Source organism: Mesoplodon densirostris, chromosome 1 (assembly GCF_025265405.1).
Source record: "Mesoplodon densirostris isolate mMesDen1 chromosome 1, mMesDen1 primary haplotype, whole genome shotgun sequence".
NCBI classification, from domain to species: domain Eukaryota; kingdom Metazoa; phylum Chordata; class Mammalia; order Artiodactyla; family Ziphiidae; genus Mesoplodon; species Mesoplodon densirostris.
In genome coordinates, this window is record NC_082661.1 from 28,089,081 (window position 1) to 28,115,696 (window position 26,616).

The following is a 26,616-nucleotide window of genomic DNA, read 5'->3' on the forward strand; positions in this document are numbered from 1 at the left end:
AGCCGGTCTCCGGCGCAGGCGCAGTGCGGATAAACAGGAAGCGGGAGGTAGGGGCAGCAGCAGAGGAGATCCAGGGGCTTCGGGAGGAGGCAGTGGGAGAACGAGGATTATCGGAAGGGCAGCAGAAGCTAACTGAGAACGAGAAAAGGAGCCTTGGCCATCTGCCTCCAGGGAACGAGAGGTCGCAGCCTCGCTCTCTGCTTAGGCTTCCGGCTCCCCAGCTAAGGCTGAGGCTGCGGCTGACAAAGGGCTCGCGCTGGTGCCGCCGCCCTTCTCATCCGGGCATTAGGGTCCCTGCGGCGAGGGAGGGGGAAGGGCAGAGGGGGAGGGGAAAGAGCGGAGAGGCGCGCGCTTAGAGCCGAGGCCGTTTCTGGGGCTCTCCGGGCCGGCGGCCCAACGGACGGAGTCCAAGGAAGACCTGCAGAGGTGGCGGCGGCCGGGGGCAGGAGGATGGTGCAGAAGGAGAGCCAGGCGGCGCTGGAGGAGCGGGAGAGCGAGCTCAACTCCAACCCTGGCGCCTCCGCGGGCGCATCGTTGGAGCCGCAGGCAGCTCCAGCTTCTGGAGAAGACAACCCAACCGGGGCCGGGGGAGCAGCGGTGGCCGGGGCGGCAGGAGGGGCTCGGAGGTTCCTCTGTGGTGTGGTGGAAGGTGAGCGTTGTGGCCCGGGCTGGGCAAGAGCGTCCTCCCTCCCTTTCCACCCCAGTAGTAATACGTTCTTTCCTTTTTTGCGGGGGGGGGAGGGGGCTCTAAAAGGGGGTTATTCCCTTGGGTCTGAAATTTGACCCTGCTGAAATGAGGGAAGAGGCGAGAGGATGGGCAGGTCTTTTCTCGCGTTCTGAAACGGCGTCGAATTCCCTCCCGGCTATTAACAAGCCTGACCCCACCCGCCTCGGGCTTGGAGCCAGGCATGCTCCAATGGAGGCGGTGTAAGGAGCCTAGTCTTAGGTTCTGAGTTTTACGTCTTTGTACCTTGGGATGTTATTCCCTAGGGTGTTTTGTGTTCAAATGGAGAGATGTGTTTAGTTTTGTTGTCCCCACCCTTTGAAAAAAGACTACCCGTACAGGTGTGCTAGTTGTATTGCTGGAGTGAAGAGAAGCACTGTCGTCTTACAGTTTTACAAATTCCTTTCTGCTTAGAATTTTTGTTTGTTCTTGTGTTTTTTTGTTTGTTCTTGTGTTTTTGTTTGTTTTTTTGCTGGCCAGTCCCGAACCCCCCATTATTTGAAGATTGATTTGCAGCCTAGAAAATTGCCCTTTGCCAACTAGTGTGCCTTGCCTCTGAGGGATGAAGCTTTGATTTTAATAGTATCTGAGATACGGAATTTTAGTGACTGCAGAAGAGGTGTAAAAATTCCCTTTTCACTTCCTTCCCATTTCCATTTAAAAGGAATGATGGACTTTTTTGGTGGTTGGGAAAAATGACCAGAAGATTGTATCACAGTTCATGAATGTAATGAACAAATGTTGGGCTGTGCATTCTAAGCGAAGCATGAATCAGTTTCCTTATTTCTCTTTCCTGGAGTACAGCATGTATTTGAACTTTCTGAAGTATTTTGGGTGACCCAGGGTTTCTTAGCTGTATACTTTATTCTCCCCTATATGTGGTGTGCATAGGAGTAACACTAAAAAATACTGGTCTTTATGAAAAAAACAGAAAGATGTGGAAAAGGAAAGAAGCATTGTCCTCTTGGCTGAGAGCTTTGGTACTCACGGAGTATTCATTTGAAAGATGAGTGGTGGTTATGCTATATTAAAGTTTGATTGTAGGCGAGAACATACTAATTGGCAGCTACCATAAGGAATGAAACGGCTCAGCAAAGTTAACTGTCTTGCAGAATTTTCGGGAAAACAGAATGGAAAACTGCCTGTGTATTTGACTGGAGTCAGTGTTTATGAAAACATGATTGCTTTGTTTGATTTATCCATTGATGTATATATAGGGCTAGAATCTGTACTTTGTTATGTAAGATCTTGGGGTGGAGGGTGGGAAAGGAGTGCTGGGGGATTAGAAATTTTAGAGCTAGACTAAAGTGAATCTAAGGAAACTTGCCTGTCTATTACACCTTCAGTAATTATGGAGAAAAGTTAGTTGTGGTTTAGATCAGTTGGTTTGTTTTTCAGAATAGTATTAAAAGGGAACTAGTTTACTTAAAATTGTCTTATCTGTTGTCTTTTCTCCTTTCAATTCCCTAGTATGTTTTCTTGGTGACTGAGCACCTGATTTTTTTTGGTGTTTGTTTTGCTTTTCTTTCCCTCACAAACCTTTGTTGATTTTATTTATTTATTTATTATTTATTTTTGAGGTTAATTTGCTTTTATTTGCCAGTATAATTTAACTACAGTGGCCTGCAAACTTTTTTGATCTAAAAAGTACATTTTACATCACAGTCCAACAAACGCACACACATATGTAATATGTATACATATATAAAAGTGAAACAAAAGTTTTGCTAAAAACGTCTACCCTGAGTGTTAATTCTTTTTTTTAAAGACTTTTTTTAAAACCAAGTATGAACTGCACTGACACATCATAATCACCAAAGTCCCCAGTTCATCTTAGGTTCAGTTTAATGAAGTGAATAGTGTTGCACGTTCTGTGGACAGACCTTTGTTGATTTTAACTCATGTGTAACAGCACTACTTCCTCTTTGCGGTGCCAATTAACTAAAACCATGAACCTTACTCTCAAAGAGCAAAGTTAGGATTTCTGAAGATTAAAGTGTTAGTCACTTGAAAAAAAAATTTTTTTTTCATGTTGAAGCAGCTCTAAAGGGAAGTTTAATGCCTACTACTTTAAGAGAAAAATGATAATGCAGAGTGTTGTAGGAAAGCTATAAAGACTTGTGAAATTCACCTAATACTTTAAATCACCTGTAAGAGAGTGACCATTGAATTGTCCAGATTGAAAGTGCCACAGTTTCATATATTAGTACGTAACGAATTTTTCTTTGGCCTGTCATTGTCTTTGTGGTGCAGAGTAACCATTCTATCTAGAGTGGAGCTTACTACTGTTCAGAAAGTTTGGTTTTTGAGTTAGTTTCTTAAACTGTGTGTGTGTGTGTGTGTGTGTGTGTGCGCGCGCGCGCGCATAAGGAACATTATGTGTTCAAAACACAATTTGAACCATTTTTATGATATTCCTGGGAGGTTGTCCTTACCTCTTGCAGATGATTAGACTGAGACAGGTTGGAAATAAAGGTTAGGCAAGCTGTAAGGTGTGATTAGCACAAGCCGCAGCTCTAAATACCAGTTTGGTACTTATACCACTGCTTAAGTCATCATTCTGCAGTTCTGTTTCTTGCAGTGTGCATTACTATTGCTTTGCCCCCATCTAGGATACTCTGGAGTGAGTCACGTTCTTGAATTTTCAGTTGTTTATACATTTGCTCTGGAATTGAGATTGCTTGAGAGTTTCCTGTTTGGGCCAGTTCCAATGTTGAATTTGTTGAGTATAGTTTAAGGCATTTTTTGGGTCCCTTTTATAATTTTGGGAACCAAAAAAAAAAAAAAGCCATCATAAAATTAGATCAATCAGATTCTTTTCTAATTCTGTCCCTGTTTTTTTCCCTACCTTACTTGTTTTCGCCCCTTCCCCCTCTAAAAGTGGGTTTAACTCTCCTTCTAGGTAGTAATTGTTATTATTAGCAGTTTGTGGTTACTTTGCTTCCCCTTTCCCCACTGTAAGATTGAGATAATTTTTTTAAAAGTTAGATTTAAATATATTTGGTCTTTTTTGGCAGTGAAAAGAGATGATGTTTAGCTATTTTTAGATGACTTTATCGCATAAATAATGTGTTCATGGTAGAAAAATCAGAAAATTTACCTAAGCAAAAAGGGAATTAAAATCACTTTAAAATATCGCCCCGAAACACCTTAATGTTTTACTAAACATCCTTCAGATCTTTGTCTATTGTACATATTTTTTACAAAGTGGTGTTGTATGTATTGTAACCTGCTTTTCTCAGTGGATAGTTTATCACATTCTTATAATTTCATTCTTACTTTGGATCTAGGATTTTATGGAAGACCATGGGTTATGGAGCAGAGAAAAGAACTCTTTAGAAGGTAATTTTTTTATTACGTGAAGGAGAGTCTTAAACGATTAACATTTCCTTTTTTTTTTTTTTTTTTTTTTAACATTTCCTTTTGTTTGAGGAAATACACTGAATAGGCCAGGTGCCGTTTGATGATTTCTCAGTTGTAGAAGTTACTTTACCTTGGTCTTTTTCCTCTTCTTCACCTAAGCCAGTGGTTCTCAAACTTTCCTGGGAAAGCTGGATAGGTTTGGGGCTCATCTGTCTTACTCAGAGCTGTTGTATTTTTATTTAAGACTGTTTATAATATGTTGACATTCCTTATAATATTTAATTTTTTACAACTCCACTGGATTACAAAAAGGTTAAAAGCTACTGCCCCAGAATATTAGCTTTTTAAGAGACGGAGCTGCTCCAAGAAAAGGAAATAAAGTGAGATTTACAGGTTATACATGTTGCCTGTTTATATACGTGTAATTTTTTCTTCTCTTAAGGCTCCAGAAATGGGAATTAAATACATATTTGTATGCTCCAAAAGATGACTACAAACATAGGATGTTTTGGCGAGAGATGTATTCAGTGGAGGAAGCTGGTAATCTTTTTCTTTTTAATCCATAAATTCTGAGTACATGAAGGAAACAGCTATATTTTAAATGTAGTTGTACAAGAATTAAGTATTCCACTTTCACTTTGTAGGTAGTTTTCTTTTATATGGTAACTCTGTGTGTTAGTGCATATTGAAAGAGTAGCTCTAACAGTGTGTAGCCATGGTGTGATTTACAGGTATACCAGTCTTACTTCACCTGTTCTGTGGTCATAAATTGTACTTTTTAACTTCTGCTAGTGGACTAAACAGTGGGCCATTAGACAAAGAGGTGCTGAAGCAGGGCTAGGCCTAGGGCAAGGCAAGTGAGGGGCCTGCCGGCAGTGCAAATTTTAAAGGACTCCAAAAATCAATAATCAAGATGAATAATACTTTATTATCCATTTTTAAAACCAGAACTAATGCAAAAAATCCACAAACAAAATACCAAAATTTAAATAAAGATAGGGTTAGTACTACTGATCCTTTTACTTCAGGCTCAAGTATGGCTTGGTCTTGACCACTTGATTTCTGTTACTGGTCCTGTCTTTATTTAAAATGAAGGGCCTCACCCTAGTCTGGGCCTATACTGAAGTGAAAAACCATCCTGAACTATCCTTGTTACATGTGTTCTTATGTGGAGTTAGTTACATAAAGTTCATAATTAAGAGAAGTAAATTAGACAAGTGGTGCTTTTCTTTGGGGACTTGAGTGAATGGGGGAACATTTTCATACCTGGAATTAAATGGTAGCTAACAAGATATTTGGTTACAGAGCCCAGTCAAGGCACTGAAGGCAGAAAGTTTTCTTAAAATATGAAAAGCAATTAAAACTCGATCTAGTGTTGTTGTTTACTACTCTATATAACTTAAGTGTCTTCAACTTGATTATTTTCTGGTGATGCTGGTAATGAGATTTAATATGATCAAAATATAGTCAAATGACTATCTTGAGATACCACTGAAAGTTATTTAAAGATATATCCTGTGGTATGGAATAGTCAGTTTACTTAGGAATTATGGAATTATGACATTATGGAATGTCAGTTTACTTAGGAAAATTGTCTTTCCCATTTTAGAGACTTAAAACTGAATATTTTTCTTGTAGTTACAAAGATGTCAAGATTGTTAAGGCCATCACTTAACCCTGGTTCTTAAGAACACATTTTTCTTTTTTTCCAAATTATAAAGTTGCTATATGTAGATGTATTTATTTAGGAATTCCAGTTGTACAGAGACAGCAAAAATGAAAGCATACCTCTCAAATATTATAGGAAATAAAAATGTTTTGTATTCAGTAAGAGAATTGATGCTTAATTCAGTATTTTTGAGAAATGGCAATGCTTTTATTGAGTTCAGGGTGACGTTAAATCACATCAGGTTTGTGCCATTATGTATTGTCACATTGGACCTGACAATTTTGTAGAATTTAAGGGACTTTTTTTTTTTCTTGACTCATTGAAAATTGGAGAAAATAACCTTCAGTTTAAATGTGAAGGCTCTTTTAGTTTTTGTAGTGCTTTCTTAAATCATGGACTCTATTCTTTAGAGCAACTTATGACTCTCATCTCTGCTGCACGGGAATATGAGATAGAGTTCATCTATGCTATCTCACCTGGATTGGATATTACCTTTTCTAACCCCAAGGAAGTATCTACATTGAAACGCAAACTGGACCAGGTAATTTCCTTACTTTTTCATTATTTTTCCCTAAAAGTTTTCTGAGTTGCTTTTATGATGTAAAAAGGAAACCAAATTCGTAGTACTTCTTTGTTTCTGTACAAATTTTTTTACTTTAACTCTTTTGATAAGAGGAATATTTTCTAAAGTGAGTCAAAAGAGCTTTACTGGAGGTACCATTGCTTCTCAAACTTCAGTTTGCATAAGCACTGCCTTAAAACAGTGCTTAGAAGTAATGCTTAAAAGGGTTCTTATAGGGCTTCCCCGGTGGCGCAGTGGTTGAGAGTCCGCCTGCCGATGCAGTGGACACAGGTTCATGCCCCGTTCCGGGAGGATCCCACATGCCGCGGAGCGGCTGGGCCCGTGAGCCATGACCGCTGAGCCTGCGCGTCCGGAGCCTGTGCTCCGCAATGGGAGAGGCCACAACAGTGAGAGGCCCGCATACCGCAAAAAAAAAAAAAAAAAAAGGGTTCTTATAGGCTCCATTCCCAGAGATTCTTAATATAGACTTGAGGTGGAGACTTACCTCAGATTCCAGGAAATTCTGAGTGGTCCAGAGTCACATTTCCAGAAACTCTGTTGGGTGCCTGACTGAATTTCTGAGTGAGGTTATAGAAATAGGTTCACTCAGTTATATGGACAAGAGATATAATTTAGTTTGGACATGATTGGCTAGTTTTCCAAAATGAGAAGAAAAACTAGGTAAACGTGTAAGCTGTTGGTGAACCTGATTGGAGTCTAAATTCTGCTTAACATAGAAGCTGCACATGTTTTTTGGTAAAGTAAGTGTGCTGTTTTTTAAAATATATATATGTTTCTCTTTTTTTTTTGGCCGTGTGGTATGCGGGATCTTAGTTCCCTACCAGGGATTAAACCTGCACCCCCTGCATTGGAAGCGCGGAGTCTTCACCACTGGACCGCCAGGGATGTCCCCTATATATGTTTCTTTAAGCAAAAGTTTATATTGGATTTCCCTGGTGGTCCAGTGGTGAAGACTCCACGCATCCAATGCGCGGGGGTGCGGGTTCGATCCCTGGTCAGGGAACTAAGAAATCCCGCTTGCCATGCAGTGTGGCCTTTAAAAAATAAAAATTATATTATTGGTGGCATTAAAATGGCTGGTAAAAAATTTAAAGTAGTTTGGGAGGTTCCTGGTGGTCCAGGGGTTAGGACTTGGTGCTTTCACTGCTGGGACCAGATTCAGTCTCTTTTCCGGGAACTAAGATCCCACAAGCCGTGTGGTACGGCCAAAAAAAAAAAAGTTAAAGTAGTTAAATTTCTGTGAATAAGCTTTTAAAAGGTTATTTACCTATTTGATCATATTCTACTATGTTGGTCTTTCTGATTGATGGCTTAGATTTATGTGCAAAGAAATTAATTAGCATCAGTATATCTTGACTGGAACAGGTGACTTGGGTTTGTCATGTCTTAGAGTTTATTTATTGTTCACGGTTGGGTTTTTTTTTTTTCTGTTTGGTTTTCTGTAGTTGGCAGTGAAGGAGGTAGAAGGATAAGCTGCATTATGGAAGCTTTGTTAGACATATTGGCATATTGCATTCAAACCCAAATGAAAAAATGGGTCCCCAAACTGTCTAGCTGTTTAACATAGAAAATATAAAGGCAATGGCTTGGCATTGAACATTCTACTAAGGAAAATATTTGACTTTTAAGTATAACTATTAAGTATATACTTTAATATTTGAAATCCTTTGTTTTTTACTCTGTAAGATGAGCTGGTAAAGCATCTTGTTTTTTTTTTTTCTTTTTCTAGGTTTCTCAGTTTGGATGCAGGTCATTTGCCTTGCTTTTTGATGATATTGACCATAATATGTGTGCAGCTGACAAAGAGGTATTCAGTTCTTTTGCTCATGCCCAGGTCTCCATCACAAATGAAATTTATCAGTACCTAGGAGAGCCAGAAACTTTCCTCTTCTGTCCCACAGGTATTGTATATAATAGCTTTATATTTAACTAGTCTTCTTGAAATATATAACTTTCAAAAGACCATGTATGGGCTTTATTGTGTTGTCCCCTCTCCCTTTGGTATATAAAGGTAGGAATTCTTTTTCTAGAAGATATTTCTGCACATCTTAAATTGGAGAGATTTTAGGGATTAATAAATGACAACTGAATAGGCAAAAGATTTTATGCATTTTTTTGGTACTGGAAGTATATGAACATTACATGTTCAGGATTAGAGGAGGGGATAGTATTATAAAAATGAAAGCTAGAAAAAAGCAAATTTACATTGCTTTTAACTTAGTCACTTCTCATATCCTCCTACTTGTTCCTTTTTTCTGCCCTTGAATATCTGTATCCCTTTTCATTCCTCCCACTCCCATCTGGGCTCTTAACTTCCAGTAGTCAGCATAGAAAGCTTAATAATTTTTTCCCCCTTTTCCTTTTTTTCCCCCTCTCATCTCTCCCTGGTTCCTTCCATTGAAAATGTTTTTTCTCTTTTTTTGCCTCTCAAAATTCAGCCTATAAGAAAAATTCCCTAGGCTTGACTTCTTGTTCAGGAAGAGTTTAAAAAGTTCTAAGAAATTTTAGACTGAATTTATTTAACTGTGTACATGTCTATCTTAGAGTATTGTGAGCCATGAACCTTATCTCAGTGGTCTGATACTATGTGGATACTCAGTGTTTAATAAGATCATACTTGGTAATTACTTAATTCACTGCAAATTACGATTAATTGTAGTTGAGTACTAATAGCCAGGGGCCTAATATTGCATTCTTTCTATTATGATATTATGAATCCAGTCTGTTTGGCCTCTGATCATAACTGAGAAATGTAGGCAATTCAGAATTATGTAGAAAATGCTAAAAATTCTAATTATTTCTTTAGTAAACTTGTATTTCTGGTGACCATAGGACCATAAGGATTGATCTGTCCTAATACTGGAGGAAGAATATCAGATTTTATGATTTGATTCTTTTTTTTTTTTTTTTTTAAGTTGAGTCATAAATGAACTACCCACTTGAGTTTACTTCTTTCGGGACATAACATGGAGGCCTTTTATCATTTGGATGAAAATAATTTAGAATTGGTAGACATTTTTATCCCTATTCAAAAACTTATGACCATTTCACTCCTGACTGTTTTACTGATTAATTTTTCCCCCTACATTCAGAATATTGTGGCACTTTCTGTTATCCAAATGTGTCTCAGTCTCCTTATTTAAGGACTGTGGGTGAAAAGCTCCTACCTGGAATTGAGGTGCTGTGGACAGGTAAGTCTTAAAAGATTTAGACAGTAAAACTTTTAATTAACTAGGACTTGGGAGTTGGTTGTTCTGGTTAATTGGATACATTTATTTACTTTTATTTATTTTTAAAGTTTATTTTTATTTTTGGCTGCGTTGGGTCTTGGTTGCTGCATGCGGGCTTTCTCTAATTGCGGCAAGGGGGGGCTGCACTTTGTTGCATCGTGCAGGCTTCTCATCACGGTGGTTTCTCTTGTTGCGGAGCACAGGCTCTAGGCTCGCGGGCTCTAGAGCGCAGGCTCAGTAGTTGTGGCGCATGGGCTTAGTTGCTCCGCGGCATGTGGGATCTTCCTGGACCAGGGCTGAAACCCATGTCCCTTGCTTTGGCAGGTGGATTCTCAACCACTGCGCCACCAGGGAAGCCCCAAATTGGATACTTTTAAAAAGCTGAGCCTTGGGCTTCCCTGGTGGCGCAGTGGTTGAGAGTCCACCTGCCGATGCAGGGGACATGGGTTCATGCCCCGGTCCGGGAAGATCCCACATGCCGCGGAGCGGCTGGGCCCGTGAGCCATGGCCGCTGGACCTGCACGTCCGAAGCCTGTGCTCCGCACCAGGAGAGGCCACAACAGTGAGAGGCCCATGTAGCGCAAAAAAAAAACAAAAAAAAAACTGAGCCTTAACCAGAATATTTTGTTATTAATTCTCTTTCTTTTACAAAGTACACATTCTTCACTTAGTATTAAAAACATCTTTGAGGTTTTATAAAGCAGAAACTAACACACCATTGTAAAGCAATTATACTCCAATACAGATGTTAAAAAAAAAAATCTTTGAGGATTTTTCAGTGAGTCTGAATATCAGTTACTGATAAACAGTAGGGATCTGGGCTAACAGGTATTGATCCCAGCACTAGGAGAATGTTGTATTTTATAAAATGAAAGCTGTAATGCTAGATTGACAGTAATCAATGAGCTGTATTAGCTTTCATTCTAAGAATTAAGGGCAGAAATCCTCCCAGGGTTTAGGTTAATTAGACTTTGTCTAATTGAGGATATATTATAATGGTAAAAAATGGTTAACATGGAAATTTCTTTCTTATTGATGTATCACTTTGAGGAAAGTTACCCAAACCTTAAATATTCCTGCCTTTTGTTTGTTTTGTTTTGTTTGTTTGTTTGGTTTTTTTGCGGTACGTGGGCCTTTCACTGTTGTGGCCTCTCCCGTTGCGGAGCACCGGCTCCGGACGCGCAGGCTCAGCGGCCATGGCTCACGGGCCCAGCCGCTCCGCGGCATGTAGGATCTTCCCGGACCGGGGCACGAACCCGTGTCCCCTGCATCGGCAGGCGGACTCTCAACCACTGCGCCACCAGGGAAGCCCAATATTCCTGCCTTTTAACCACTAGTTCTATTTCTGGGAATCTGATCTGAGGAAATGTAGGGCAAGGGGAATAAAGCTGAGTAAAAGGACATATTGCTGTGTTGTTTTAAAAAGAAAAATTGTTAGGAAATATAACAAGGAAAATAAAAAATTATATGCAGTATATTTTGAAGAACCATGTATGAGAGTCTTTGTTGTTTCTGTTTAAAAATTTCCTCTGAGGATTTATTTATTTATTTATTTATTTATTTATTTTATTGAAACATTTTTATTGGAATATAATTGCTTTACAATGGTGTGTTAGTTTCTGCTTTATAACAAAGTGAATCAGCTATATGTATACATATATCCCCATATCTCTTCCCTCTCGCATCTCCCTCCTTCCCACCCTCCCTACCCACCCCTCTAGGTGGTCACAAAGCACCAAGGTGATCTCCCCTGTGCTATGTGGCTGCTTCCCACTAGCGATCTGTTTTACGTTTGGTAGTGTATATATGTCCATGCCACTCTCTTGTATGAGGGTCTTTTAATAAATGGTGATCGTTATTTCTAGGTCCCAAAGTTGTTTCTAAAGAAATTCCAGTAGAGTCCATTGAAGAGGTTTCTAAGATTATTAAGAGAGCTCCAGTAATCTGGGATAACATTCATGCTAATGATTATGATCAGAAGAGACTATTTCTGGGCCCATACAAAGGAAGATCTACAGAACTGATCCCACGGTTAAAAGGAGTCTTGACTAATCCAAATTGTGAATTTGAAGCCAACTATGTTGCTATCCACACCCTTGCCACCTGGTACAAATCAAACATGAATGGAGTGAGGAAAGATGTAGTGATGAGTAAGTAGATGACTTAATTCTTGACTTTGGGAGGAGAGTTGGGATTAAGTAGAACCATTGGCAAGTATGCATTCTTTTGTCATCAAGGTTTAAGAGGATTTTTTTTAAGGTGGTGTTTAGTCCTGTGAATGAGATGTATATGATAGAAAAAGGGCTGCTTGGACTGCCTTTGCGCAAGTTACTTAATAACTTCTTGGCCTCAGTTCTCTGTTTTTAAAATGTGACTTAGCCTTTGAAGTCTGAGTAACTAGACAAGGTAGTCTTTTAGTGTTCCTGTTATCCCTTGAATAATTCTGATTGAATTTGTGTTTCAGGTGATTTTATTAAATGGTGTATTTTAGATGGCTAAATATTCTTCTCTGAGTTACTTAATATATAATTTCAGCTTACATTTATGAAACATATTCTCATTTTAGACATTGGGGTAGGGAATCTTTTCTTTATGGGAAGTATAGTGCCTTTAACCTTGCATTCCCAATAATTGATAATAAGTGGACATTTATGACTGACTTGTCCAGTGATTCTAAAGTAAATGTTTATTATTTATGAAAAATTCCTAATTGAGTTCCAAGTAGGAGAATGCTGACTAGTTGTTTATTCACTAACATTTAAACACCTATTTATCAGACACTAAGGATGCAAAGAATAAAATAGTCCCTACTTTGAAAGAATTTAGTCTGGTGTTAGATAAAGCAGATAGGCAACTGTACTATAGGATGATAAGTGCTGAGATAATTTTCTACAGAGTGCTAGGGAGAACACAGGAGGCAGTGATTACTTCTGCTAAGCAAAAGTGCTGGTAAATGATTTCATAGAAGAGGAGTTACTTACACTGGGTCGAAGTATGCGTAAAGTCTGCTGGGCATTAAAGGGTTGGTGGGCTAGAGATGAAAATACTAGACACTGAAAATTTCAAGTTACCTGAATTTTGGCCCATTGGGGGGTATTGAAATGTCACATTATGGTGCTTAGTGGTATGTAGTTGAAAGTTGTGTTCTGTTTCTCAATTCTGTACCCCTACTTCCAGTTCTGTTTATTGAATTAATGCTTCCCTTCAAGGCTCAGTCATTGTCACCCTCCTCTCCCCAGTAAAAAACACAGAGTTAGGGATATAATCTCAATCCTCTCTGTATACATGGCTGTTAGTATCTACCTCTTTTAAGGCAGAGCATGAAGCACGTTAACGACTGGTGGACATTAGCCAGACTGGCCTGTGTGCAGGGAAGTAAGAAGGAAAGCTAAGAATAGTGGGATTTGAATACCAAGCCAAAGAGAGTTCAGACTTAATTCTTTCTACCACTACCCTGGTTCTTCATTATATGCTTATTATCTGTGCTCATATGTGGGCTCTCCATCAATTTTCTCTTCTCCCCTCAATGCATTTATTAATTTGCCCATTATTTTTTCATAATTATTTGCCTTTTTAAGTTATAAGCCCCTGAAGGGTAGGGAATCTTTTCTTTATGGGAAATATAGTGCCTTTAACCTTGTATTCCCAATAATTGATAATAAGTGGACATTTATGACTGACTTGTCCAGTGATTCTAAAGTAAATGTTTATTATTTCAATTAGAATTTTACATTTAGCAATGCATTTAGATGACTATTCTAGGTGAAGTGGTTCAGTGAAGGGTCTTGGTTGTGTTTGCATATTATGCTTAAGGTTTGTTCTTGTTCCAGTTCTTTGCTTTTCTGGTTTTACTGTAACAATTAGTGTTTTGTAATGAAAACTGTTTTTGTGCTCTTTCTCTTTTTTTTGCAGCTGATAGTGAAGACAGTACTGTGTCGATCCAGATAAAGTTAGAAAATGAAGGCAGTGATGAAGATATAGAAACTGATGTACTCTATAGTCCACAGATGGCTCTAAAGTTAGCTTTAACAGAATGGTTGCAGGAGTTTGGCGTACCTCATCAGTACAGCAGTGAGTTTGGCCTTCCTTTGTAAGGGGGTTGGATCACATTGTTTGAGACATAAAGTAAAGAACATTTGTGATGTGTCTTCTTATAGGCCTGCCAAGCAAAATGAAATTTAGGAATCTAGAGGATAAGGTTTTTAAAATTTTACTTTTGGTCTTAAATAGCTTTTATTTTGACGGAATGCTAATTTTTATATATATACATATATATATTTATTTTATTTATTTATTTTTGGCTGTGTTGGGTCTTTGTTGCTGCGTGCCGGCTTCCTCTAGTTGTGGTGAGCGGAGGCTACTCTTCGTTGCAGTGCGCGGGCTTCTCATTGTGGTGGCTTCTCTTGTTGCAGAGCACGGGCTCTAGTTGCGTGGGCTTCAGTAGTTGTGGCATGCAGGCTCAGTAGTTGTGGCTCACGGGCTCTAGAGCACAGGCTCAGTAGTTGCGGCGCATGGGCTTTAGCTGCTCTGCAGCATGTGGGATCTTCCTGGACCAGGGATCGAACCCATGTCCCCTGCATTGGCAGGCGGATTCTCAACCACTGCGCCACTAGGGAAGCCTGCTAATTTGTTTTTAAAATATCTTTCTTTGAAGTAGTTTTTAAATACAGAGCTTCAAAAGAGAAGAAAGGGCTTCCCTGGTGGCGCAGTGGTTGAGAGTCTGCCTGCCGATGCAGGGGACACGGGTTCGTGCCCCGGTCCGGGAAGATCCCACATGCCGTGGAGCTGCTAGGCCCGTGAGCCATGGCCGCTGAGCCTGTGCGTCCGGAGCCTGTGCTCCGCAACGGGAGAGGCCACAACAGTGAGAGGCCCGCGTACCACCAAAAAAAAAAAAAAAAAAAAAGTAATAGGTGTTGGCATGTTTATGATCTGTGTTTCCCCTCCTCTCTTCCTTTCCCCACCTCCCAGTGGTTTAGAGAAATTGTACTTTTCTTGGGGCTCAAATTATTTGGAATCTCAAATTGAGGCTCTTAGTTAGAGATATGATAAGAAGAAAACATTTATCTAGATCTAATTTGTTCTGTTTCTAATTCTGATTATCTTTCTGGCAATTTGTTTTTATAGGTAGGCAAGTTGCACACAGTGGGGCTAAAGCAAATGTAGTAGATGGGACTCCTCTAGTTGCAGCACCCTCTTTAAATGCCACAACTGTAGTTACAACCGTTTACCAGGAGCCCATTATGAGCCAGGGAGCAGCCTTGAGTGGTGAGCCTACAGCTCTGACCAAGGAAGAGGAAAAGAAACAGTCAGATGAGGAACCCATGGACATGGTAGTGGAAAAACAGGAAGAAACAGACCACAAGAATGACAATCAAATACTAACTGAAATTGTTGAAGCTAAAATGGCGGAGGAATTGAAACCAATGGACACTGATAAAGAGAGCATAGCTGAATCAAAATCCCCAGAGATGTCTATGCAGGAAGATTGCATTAGTGATATTGCCCCGATGCAGACTGATGAACAGACAAACAAGGAGCAGTTTGTGCCGGGTCCAAATGAGAAGCCTTTGTACACTGCAGAACCAGTGACTCTGGAGGATTTGCAGTTACTTGCTGACCTATTTTACCTTCCTTATGAGCATGGACCCAAAGGAGCACAGATGTTACGGGAGTTCCAGTGGCTTCGAGCAAACAGCAGTGTTGTCAGTGTCAATTGTAAAGGAAAAGACTCTGAAAAAGTGAGTATGCTTAATTCACCTGTTTCTCTAGCCTGGATGGGTCCCCATGCTGTTGATACAGGGGAGGTCTTAAATGAGAATTGACCACATCTTAGAATGTGTTCTGTAAAGTAGGTACGGACTCTTCTGAATCTGATATATACAGTTCCTTAGTTTGACCTTATAGTAGTTAAGAATGAAGGAAAGTCAAAATTGATTATTTTAGGAATATTTGTCAGTTTGGGGAGACTAACTTTTATTGTTTGTCTTTAAAAGTTTAAGCTCATCGATTCTTTAATTTTTAGTATAAATTTGCAGGTACCTGATAACATAAAGAGCTTAGTTTATAAACTGTGTTTTAGATTGTTGTTAAACTTTCAATTTTTTGAGTGTTTTTATTGATCCTCAATAGATTGAAGAATGGCGGTCGCGGGCAGCCAAGTTTGAGGAGATGTGCGGACTAGTGATGGGCATGTTCACTCGGCTCTCCAATTGTGCCAACAGGACAATCCTTTATGACATGTACTCCTATGTTTGGGATATCAAGAGTATAATGTCTATGGTGAAGTCTTTTGTACAGTGGTTAGGTAGGTATACCAGGAGTAATCTCTTCTCCTCAGATATATTGTCCCTTAAAAAAAAAAAGACATTATCCCACAGGGAGAAAAACATATAGGGAATTGACGAACTTCCAACTGTGTTTAAATTCTTTGCCTAGATTTCAGAGGTGTACCCATTGTTACAGACTTGAGGTGCAAGCCTCACTAAATATACTGAGCACGATGATTTTTCTCCCTTGGGCTAATTCAGCATAAACATCTTGAAAATGTGTCAGAAAGTACTGACTTTAACTTGCTCTGACTGAATGCTTCCTGGATGGAACCGTGTATACCACTTTTATCTGATTTGGAGATGAGACACTATGAATTGTGACTCTGTAAGCTCTCTGCTGCTTGCTGTGTCTTGATGACATTAATGCTGTGTTTAATAGAAGAATTGCTGAAATGACCTAAGGGGGCCTGGAAAGAGGAAGCCATCCTCCCACCCCTGTGCGCATGCGAGCTTTAGTGGTAGGCTATTCTGGTGCTACTTGGTATTATTTCACAGAGCTTTTTCTTTATGCCTCTACCAAGTAATTGGTTTTAGCAGGGGATAAAAATTGCAATCCTCTGAAAACTCTGTTTCATTAAATGGACTTCTCTTTTGAAAACAGTGAATTTTTTTTTTTTTTTTTTTTTTAATTCTCAAACTTGGTAAAAAGCACCAGCATGGCCAAGTTTCTCCAGGGATCTCATTTCATTTCCAGGTTTTCAGTCCAGCTATAAGGAATATCTAATGGACTTATGCATAGCACATAGCAGGCAGCAAGGCTAACTGACATGTCATAGTTTTCATAGTAGTCACAAATACTATGATGGGTTACATACTCTTGGCTGTGAAATAGAAGTGTGAAACACTGTGAGCTTAGAGTAACTCAGGAGTAGTAGCAAAGAGATTTCTCACTTTCTGCATATATACTTTTGGACTCTTAAATATAAAAAAAAAAATGTTCCTGTGACACAACTAATTAGCAGCTAAAAATAGAGTCTCTCATTGTTAATTTGAAAGTAGAGGGAATTCCCTGGCTGTCCAGTGGTTAGGATTCCACACTTCCATTGTAGGGGGCATGGGCTTGATCTCTAGTCCGGGCACTACCCGCAAGCCATGAGGCACGGCCAAAAATAAAAAATAAATAAATAAATTGGGGAAAAAGAAAATGGAGAATTTTGGGTTCCTGTATATGTAGCACAACAGGTAAAAGATAATTTTGACCTCCTCTTGTTAAAAGGCTCCAAGATACCTCTTTTCTATGATACACGTCTGCCCTTAGGCTTAGGAAAAACCTCTATTGATTGTTGGATGATGGCATTTGCCTTCCAGGCTTTTGGCCACGAGGATATAATTAACCCTTATAGGGATTGAAGTTCTTAAGTTTCCAACTTGCAATCCGGATTATTAAATTTGAGAAAGTGTTGCTTAAAACATTTGATACTCAGCTTTTAATTCAAGAATTACTAAAAATTCTTGATTATATACAGTACTGCTGCTTTTTCCTCTCAGGCTTTACCTCTGTACTGTGCAGTTACGGGGGCAGCTTTCCCAGATTGTATATAGCTGTTGTACGATCTCAAGGTCAGAGCATCTTAGAAGCTTTAAATAATCATCTAGGCATCCACATAGCTTTACAACAGCTCACGACAAAGAGTATTTTCATGGTTCTGTAGTAATTTCAGGGAGTTACTGATTAGTACCCTTTGTTTTCCTCTAGTCTCCAGTCCAGCTGGCATTCAGTCCTTTAAAGAATGTGGCTATGCAGTACTTTTGATTACTAACGACTTCTATTATCTTCTTCCCCATTGTGTACAGATGGGAGAATCCTCAGCACAAGTTCTACTACTATTGGATGGACAGCGGCAGATGTTCACAGCGCGTCATGATTAATTAGTTTAACTTAAAAGGTTCTGTGAGGTAGCTCAGGTAGATTTAAGGGCAGTAGGCATGAACTGAAGTCACGTTTGCGCAGCGACTGAGGCATTAACCATGTTTTCATTTATACAGCTCTTCGTACATGCAGCTTTTTATTGTAATAGTTGGAAGTGCTAGTTATGTTGTAGTCTCAAAGTGGGGGGTAGGGGAAATTGGCTCATCTTAAAGTTTTAGACGTGTAGTTTTTTCCTGCAGTGTAAGTTTACACTGAGCTATGGAATGGGGCAGGTTCTCTTCATAACCTAAATTTTGACCCTATTTCATATTTATTTTACAAATATTACATTATATATATATTTTTAAGTACCCCTACCCCTGAAAAATGACAACCCTGGATATAATCTCTTAATGGGCCTGAATTGTCAACAAAAAAATTGGTTTGCTTTGGGACTGTCTGACTAGCACACTATGTATTGTACTGATGAGACTGTTAACTTGAACAGGAGGTAGAATGCTGTCTTCAATTGGAAAAGAACTATATTGCGCTGCTTTATCTTGTCAGAAGACTAGGCAGGTGATTTTGATTTGGCCTCCAAATTATCTTTTAATTATCTTATTAACTTCCTTTATTGCCTATGGAAGGCAATTATAATTTGCTTTTAATTATCTCTTATTATTAGCTTCCTTTATTGCCTGTGGAGTTGGTTAAGTGGTGACCTTAAATGCTGACTTTTGGGCCTCAAAGCCTGCCACTCCATGTGTGAGCTAAGTGCGCTGCAAAGATTATAGTGGTTGATCAGAGGAGCCAGATACTGTCATACTTTCAAGAAAAGTATGTTTTAGCTGTGGACAAATTAGGAGCATCAGTTGGCTCTCCTTAGTTCTCAGAATCTGTCAGACTGATACTGTTACTAGCCAAGTCTGAATTTGGATTGCCCTTGTCAGAAAAAAAAAAAAAAAAAGTACTCATTGCATTTCATTGTCAACTTACTGAATAATTTCTTTTACTTATTCTGCTGACCTTAGTTTTCTGACAAGATTAACCCCTTTTCCCCCCTTTTTCCCTTCCCTGTACCCTTCCTCAAAATGTAAAATGTGACTTCAGACAAGTTTAATTCCTTCATGGGCTGTGATAATAAAATGTCTCATCAATCTCACTTCATTTCACTTTAAAGTTACTGTAATTTTGCTACAGAGCAAGCAGCTGCCTTGATTTTTACAGCTGTTCGTAGGGAATATATAAGCGTGGCCCAGACAAACTTGACACTTGTTCCTTCCAGTAATTTAAGAAAGGGTAGAACTCTTTCACTAGAACGGTGATTATTCACTGATCAGAGGAAGGAACATCAGTATTGAAATTCCATTACAAATTTAAAAAAATTATTATCACAGCCTTGTCCTGAAACCCTGGATTATTATTGTTAGAGAGCTATTTCCACAAAGTGTTTGTTAGTTTGTTGGACGTTTGAGACCCCAGGAAATCCCCTTTCTCGTAACGTTCTCCGCTTGGATCTGATCTCAACAGGGTGTCGTAGTCATTCTTCAGCACAGTTCTTAATTGGAGACCAAGAACCCTGGGCCTTTAGAGGTGGTCTAGCAGGAGAGTTCCAGGTATCAATATGAATTCACAACTGAATTGACGTTTTCTTTGTCTTATGAGAAACCTTATGTTGCGCATCAGATGGCTGGAAGGATTGGTCTGCCGAAGGCTTTCTAGTCCCAAATTCAGTTAGTTACATAGCTGGATTTTAAATCAAATTTTCCTCCTCTTTCACAGTAATTTCTGAAGGAGATGCTGCCAATTCCCCCCCGCGCCTGCGAAGCGCAGCGGCTCTAGGTATACACTTCACATTGTTTCTTTGCAGGTCGCACAGCATTTTAATCTGCGCCCGCAATGCACAATGCGCGCATGCTTGTCTGCCAATGGAAACTCCATGAGCAAAAAGGACGAGTGATTATGCAAATGAATGGTGAAAGGGCTTTTGGATATTTTCCCAATTATTTTATAAGTAATACTTGTACTTGAAAGAACAGTCCAGGAATGAAACTTGGAACAAAATGCGCAGTTTACTTGGTGCTGGAGTTTGTTCATGGACTTTCAGGCGCTCTGCTTTTCTCCCCCCAACAGGTGCTCTGCTGCGCACAGCAAACTGAAGCGCATTGCTTTGGGGATAAAGCGTCTCCTGGACAGATAACCCTCTTCAGACCAAACCTCTCCTCCTGACAGTCTGTTCTGCCATCTTTTAGTGAGAGATGGTCGATATAAGATTGGTTTAAAAGATAGATTTGTCATAATTGGAATAGAATTTCTTTTTTTACTGTATATTTAAATCCCCAGTAGTATGCCACTAAAGCTATGTAACTCAGTTTGGGTAATTTCTATTCAGAAGCACTCCCCTCCCCCAGCAAAGAGGTGTTTTTATTAGTAAAGCATAGCACACCCCTCTTCTTTAGGTCTGCCTGCAGTAGCCAGTTAATGTTAAGTTGGTAATCTGCAGTGCACACTCATTAAAAGTAAATATCTTCCCAGCACTAATCATCTCCCTTTTTTTTCTTCCCACAGCGTTTGCTGCCAATTGATGGGGCAAATGACCTCTTTTTTCAACCACCCCCACTGACTCCAACCTCCAAAGTTTATACTATCAGACCATACTTTCCTAAAGATGAGGTAATCATCTACCTGTCAACTTGGTGTATGGTTATGGTGAACACTTAATCCTTTCCTTTGAACTCCCTGGTTAAAAGTATCAGTTTTATGTCTTAAAACTTTAGATGGAGAAAGTTTAACTAAAACATTGAACATGGGATGTTTAAAGAAGAGCTGAAGGAGTTTAGACTCAACATCTCATGTCAGTTCTTTTAAAAAAAAAACATGAAATGTATTCAGAGTTGGAATTACTGAACGATGTCTGAATGATCTGTTGTTCTCAGCTGATTTTCTCCTTTATATTTTCTGCAGTTTTCAGTTGTGGAGTGCTTACAGGCTGCTTGATAATCAGCTATAGAAATAAAAAGCATGCCTGCTTAAAGACAATAACATGTTTTAAACATTTGGGATGTATAGAAAACTGAGAGAGACTCAGCCTCATAGTTTGCTGGATTTTGAATCCACTACTTACTGTCTAAAACTATCTCCTGCAAAGCAGTTCTCACTGTTTACTATAACCATGCTGTTTTCTACTGGCTTTACAAATATGACTCAATAAATTTCTATTTAACAAAGCAGAGGTGATATTTATGACAAGCCAAACGTTTTGTTACTCCCTCTTCTAGAAGTCCATTCTGACTTACGAGTCATTGTTGTTAAATGCTGTTGCCATTTTTCTTGATGTGTTGCTTAACTAGATTATATTTTCAGGCTTCCGTGTACAAGATTTGCAGAGAAATGTATGACGATGGAGTCGGTTTACCTTTTCAAAGTCAGCCTGACCTTATTGGAGACAAGTATGTGATGAAGTATTCGGATTTGTTGGATTTGGGAGTAGACATTTCATAGCCAGGTTTATCAGGTTGAGGGGAGGTGCTGACTGGAAATAGAGTTTTTTAGAAGTCCTACTTCAGTTGTAATAAAATCTGAGCATTAATATGTGTATATTTCCAGTTTGTATTTACATCAAATGCAGTTTACACGCATTGTCATTCGAGTGTATTGGGCCTTACATCACTGAATTCTAACGTTTTGTGTTAGTAACTTAACTCACTCTGGTCTCTTTTCTTGTGAGCAGGTTAGTAGGAGGGCTGCTTTCCCTCAGCCTGGATTACTGTTTTGTCCTAGAAGATGAAGATGGCATATGTGGTTATGCCCTGGGTACTGTGGATGTGACCCCCTTCATTAAAAAATGTAAAATTTCCTGGATTCCCTTCATGCAGGAGAAGTATACCAAACCAAATGGTGACAAAGAACTCTCTGAGGCTGAGGTAATACACAGATTTAGAATTATACAATGGTAATTTTTTAGAAAATAAAATACTTATTAAAAAAGCAAGCAGATACATCTTAAAATCCCAGTGCTTACTGAATTTCTCACAGAGCAGAATTCTTAGGGCTTATTCTTATTAGCATGGTATTTTCCACAGTTCCCTACAGTTTTTGATTTGGAAGCATTGTTGTAATACTTTCTCAAGTAAAAGCACAACGTAGACAATTAAAGAACCTTCTTTCTCCCTCCCTTTCTGTTTTGAAGCACCAAACTTAAGGATGTTATGGTCTCTTCTTTGGGTACTTAGGGCAAGTTTAGGTAATTAAAAATCTCTCATTTGCGTGCTAATGAAGCTGACTTACTTTCTCAATAATGCATTTCTCATGGTAATTAAAAACTAATAGGAATGAACTTTAAAAATAGTTTCTTCTTGAGGATAATTTTTATTTTCAATAAATACTTTTAGAGAATATACTTGGACTCGTATTTGTGACATTGTCTCTATGTAGTAGGAGGCTGGGTTGGAGTAGGCTCCCTTACTTGGGATTTCATCGACATGACTGCAGCATGCTGGTGATTGAGCTGTTGATGTGTTGCTTTTCCATATCTGACAGTTCTCAGCATAGGAACCTATGAAGAAAAACCAGTGTGTCTCTTATAAACTTTTTTGTAAAAATTGTGGTAAAGCATACATAGCATAAAATTTACTGTTTTAACCATATTTTTTAGTGTACAGTTCAGTACTGTTAAATACATTCACATTTTTGTGCAATACAAACTTTTTAAAAATTGTTTTATTTTGAATTATTTATTTTTTATTTTGAATAATTTTAGATGTACAGAAGTTACAAAGATAATACAGAGCTCCAGTATACCCTTCACCCATTTTCTACATTTGTCCTAGTATGAGAAACCAACTTTGGTACATTGCTATAAACTGCTCACCTTACTTACCAGTTTTTCCACTAATGTCCTTTATCTGTTCCAGGATCCAATCCAGTATAAGTATACCACATTACATTTAGACAAACTTTGAAAAAAATAAAAACGCTTCAGCTAGAATTATAAGCTAATTAATTCTGCATGTGGTAATTTTATAATTACCAGAAGAGTTACTGAATATTGCTTTCCTTTTTCTGTTACTGAGTTCTGTAGTTGGGATATATGGATTCATAATGAGTAGCTACTGAAAGTCAAGAGATTCTTCCTAAATTTTACAGAAAATTATGTTGAGTTTCCATGAAGAGCAGGAAGTGTTGCCAGAAACTTTCCTTGCCAACTTCCCTTCTCTGATAAAGATGGATATTCACAAAAAAGTAACTGATCCAAGTGTAGCCAAAAGCATGATGGCTTGCCTCCTGTCTTCACTGAAGGCTAATGGTGAGTACATATTCGTAGAGTTGCTGGTATTTGGGCTATGTCGGGACAGGACTCTATTTTAGGATAAAAGGAAAGAAGTGAATTTACATTCTCTTCTCCACCATTTATGGTTTTGCTTTTGAATTATTAGTGCTACAAGAATTGGATGTGTATTAATCATTGAAAAATACTGCTCTTTTACACTATGAATGCTTGTTTTGAGCCCCAATTAAATGAGAAGTGTACGTTTATTTTGCTAGGAGACTTATAAATGATAGTTGAAAATTAAACGAACCTCGGGAAGACTTCATTTAGGAATGCAGAGTCGCTGATGTTTTTTGAGTTTGTTACTTAAACCTTCAAAAATACTTTGCTGTACCTTAATGGTATGAAAACTTTCTCTGTAAAGGGCCAGATATTGAGTATTCTGGGCTTTAAAAAGGCAACAGACAGTGTTCCGTTGCATGTTCTTTTTTTTTTTTTTCCGATACACGGGCCTCTCACTGTTGTGGCCTCTCGCGTTGCGGAGCACAGGCTCAGCGGCCATGGCTCACGGGCCTAGCCGCTCCGCGGCATGTGGGATCTTCCCAGACCGGGGCACGAACCCGTGTCCCCTGCATCTGCAGGTGGACTCTCAACCACTGCGCCACCAGGGAAGCCCTGCATGTTCTTTTTTTAAACAACCTTTTAAAGCTGTAAAAACAAAAACAACACAAAACAAAAACAACTTTTTAGCCTTTGGCAGTACAAAAATGGGCAGCTTGTTGAGCACTAATTAGAGGGTTCTTGATGTGTGAGGATGCACTTTTGTTGCATCTTTATATCATTTGATTCAGTGGTGTCCCCTTTGTAGGATAATTTAAACAGCTCTGTTCGATGAAATTATAATTCTCAGTGTTGTGCTTGGAACTGAATCATGCAGGTGTATGAGGTATGTCTTTAACATATAAAACACATTCTGGTTGTATTGGCTTGCGACATAGGCTGGAAAAGGCTCTGTGGGTCCCTTAAAGATACTTTACATAAATATATTATAACATTCAACAGAGGTATTCTTTGCCTTCAGGTTTCTTATAACCTCTTTGCCAAAAGATTTTCTTTCTGGGGAAGAGTGTTACTCACCATGCAAAAAAAAATTTTTTTTTTGAAGTATATTTGACAATTAAGAATTGTATATATTTAAGGTGTACAATTTGATGACTTGAAATACATGGTGAAATAAACACCATATTAAAGCTAGTTAACATATCCATCACTTTAAGGTAGTTATCACTGCAGTATTGATGAATATAAATATTGACTTGATATAAATTTTAAAAAGTGTATGAAATTTAGGGGCTGGTATAGATAAGCCAGTACTATGATCTTTTTGAGATATATTAGAGATTAATTACAATTCATATTCATAATTCTACGAATTAAGTGACATTTATATTTTGATTTTTTTTTTTCCCCTAGGCTCTCGAGGGGCTTTCTGTGAAGTGAGACCTGATGATAAAAGAATTTTGGAATTTTACAGCAAGTTAGGCTGTTTTGAAATTGCAAAAATGGAAGGATTTCCAAAGGATGTGGTTATACTTGGTCGGAGCCTGTGATGTTTGTTGGCACTATGAACTGTTGGGAAGTCTCTTCACTTCACCTGGTGGGTGGTGGTTGGGGTCTTCATACAGCTCACCCTCTGGAGCGGCAACAGATCGGCTAATTCAGATTGGAAACAAAGAGGACTATGTAAAACTCACTCATCATGCTTAGAGACTACTCGCTGGTTGGATAAAGATAGTATTGCTGTAAATCCTGTATGAAAGAGATGTGGGCCTCCTTATTGGGTCTTGTGTTAGGTGCTGAGACCTCTTATGTGGGCTTATAGGGAGGGGGTCTTCAATAAATGTAGTCAGCACTGTTTTCTGCATCCAGTGTGGTTGCATTTCTCGCCTAAGAGTAATCAAAATCATTTGTCATCCTCCTCGGCTTATTAAATGCAATGTACCTCATTCTTTGGGGACATGGCAAAGATGAGAAAGATTTGGTTTCAGAGGCTTCAGGGTGGAGAGTCCAAGTGGGATGGTTATGGCATAGTTTAAGCTGAATAAATGATTTCAGTTTGGGCGGTTTTTCTGCTTTTTGTAAAGCCTTGGCCAGTTGTCTCTTGTGACCATTATCGGTTCAGGCATATTGTGCTTTGTAGGGACAAATGTGCAGTTGCTTGTGGCAAAAGCCTAAAAGTGACAAACTTGTAAATTATTTTGTATATAAACTAAATTAGCTGTAACCTGACTATCCTTTGTGTTTACTGTTTTTGTAATTTTCCTTTTGAAAATGAAAGGGTGTGATTCAAGATGGCACTTTGAATATGTAAATCAGTGGAAAGTGTATTTTCTTTACTTTTGTCTTTGTTTTTTTAGAAGTTTTATTTTCGAAGTGCCTCCCACCTAGGGCTAGGCCATGACCACTTTGGGTACCAGAGCCTAACTTCATAGGACTCAATCTGTTGCAAAGTGCAGTCACTTCTGGAAATTAACCTCAATTCAGGTCAGCATGTGAAATGTTAGTTTTGACTTCTGGCAAGTAGGGTTCAGGGACTGATTGATCCCATTTGTGCACAGGTCAGTTGTCGTTTAATTTCAAGACCTGTTACTGCTGGTTTTATTAAATCAGTCTTTAGTTCTTGCATGTTTGTATCAAATTTAAAAGAGTGAGCACACTTTAACCAATGACTTACGGTTACCCTTTTCTCTTTAACCACAGGTTCTGAAAGCTTTCAAGTATTTTAATTTAGATTTGGTGTGTTTAAGGGTTCTGAGCATGAGGCTAGCAAGTAATCTCTTCAGGATTCATTTTGTTTTAATCAAGGCTGGCTGGCTTCTCCATAGATTGGTAACAGTATTTTGTTATCTTGCTTCCCTGCAGTTTTGCATCAGCAATTTAACTTTGAGCTGAGAGCAGGGAGGGTCAAGAAGAAGGAAATTTAAAACATTTTCTTTCATAGATTTCCATCAGTGTGGGCTTTGAAAAGAGTCTTTTAAAGCATTGTACCTAGTGACTTTCAACCAAAGCCTGTGAGTGTGAATGGGTGAGATGAACGAAGGAGGCCTCTTCACATTCAGGGTTAGAAACCTGCAACTGATAGCAGGATACATAAGGTATGCTGGACAACGGGAACCAAGTTTGCGTTTTCAAGGGCTGAGATGAAGGGAAGTTCTCTACAAGATACTGTTTAAAACGGCTTAATGTCATTTGGTCTTCTCTTTACATTTTGTACACTAGTGGACAGTTCTAGCATTTTATCTGGAGGATTCATTCCATGGTCGTCATTCTGTGGAATCAGGATTTTTAGCAAGTTTGCTGCAGCTTTATCTTGGCTTTTAATAAGTTTGGCTGGTGTTCTGGTCACAGAGCTAACTATGAAACATGTCCACGCCGCTAGGATTGTTCAGTGCTATGCTATCTATCTTCTGTTGTTACGACTATTTATTACGGTTGGGTGGTATTCCATTGATTGTTTAGATCACAGCTCAGTTTCTGTAGAAAATGAACTGTAAAACCATCTGAAGACCATACAAGAGGCAAAATAAAACTTGAAGTGAA

General features: G+C 38.9%; 1 protein-coding gene across 1 annotated transcript; it reads left to right on the plus strand.

Moving 5' to 3' along the window:
- On the plus strand, positions 1-26,616 carry OGA (O-GlcNAcase). The gene is made up of 16 exons (XM_060100479.1): positions 1-649; positions 4,015-4,066; positions 4,530-4,627; positions 6,167-6,297; positions 8,069-8,240; positions 9,432-9,530; positions 11,435-11,719; positions 13,482-13,640; positions 14,694-15,307; positions 15,699-15,873; positions 19,278-19,363; positions 20,316-20,420; positions 21,111-21,196; positions 21,478-21,670; positions 22,893-23,052; positions 24,490-26,616. The coding sequence occupies exons 1-16, from the start codon at positions 451-453 to the stop codon at positions 24,624-24,626; spliced, it is 2,751 nt and encodes a 916-aa protein (XP_059956462.1). The 5' UTR covers positions 1-450; the 3' UTR covers positions 24,627-26,616.

Coding starts and splice junctions, on each gene's coding strand:
- OGA (XM_060100479.1), top strand. CDS start 451: ATGGTGCAGAAGGAGAGCCAGGCGGCGCTGGAGGAGCGGGAGAGCGAG. Junction 4,067..4,529: donor AGAAAAGAACTCTTTAGAAG/GTAATTTTTTTA, acceptor TCTTCTCTTAAG/GCTCCAGAAATGGGAATTAA. Junction 9,531..11,434: donor AATTGAGGTGCTGTGGACAG/GTAAGTCTTAAA, acceptor CGTTATTTCTAG/GTCCCAAAGTTGTTTCTAAA.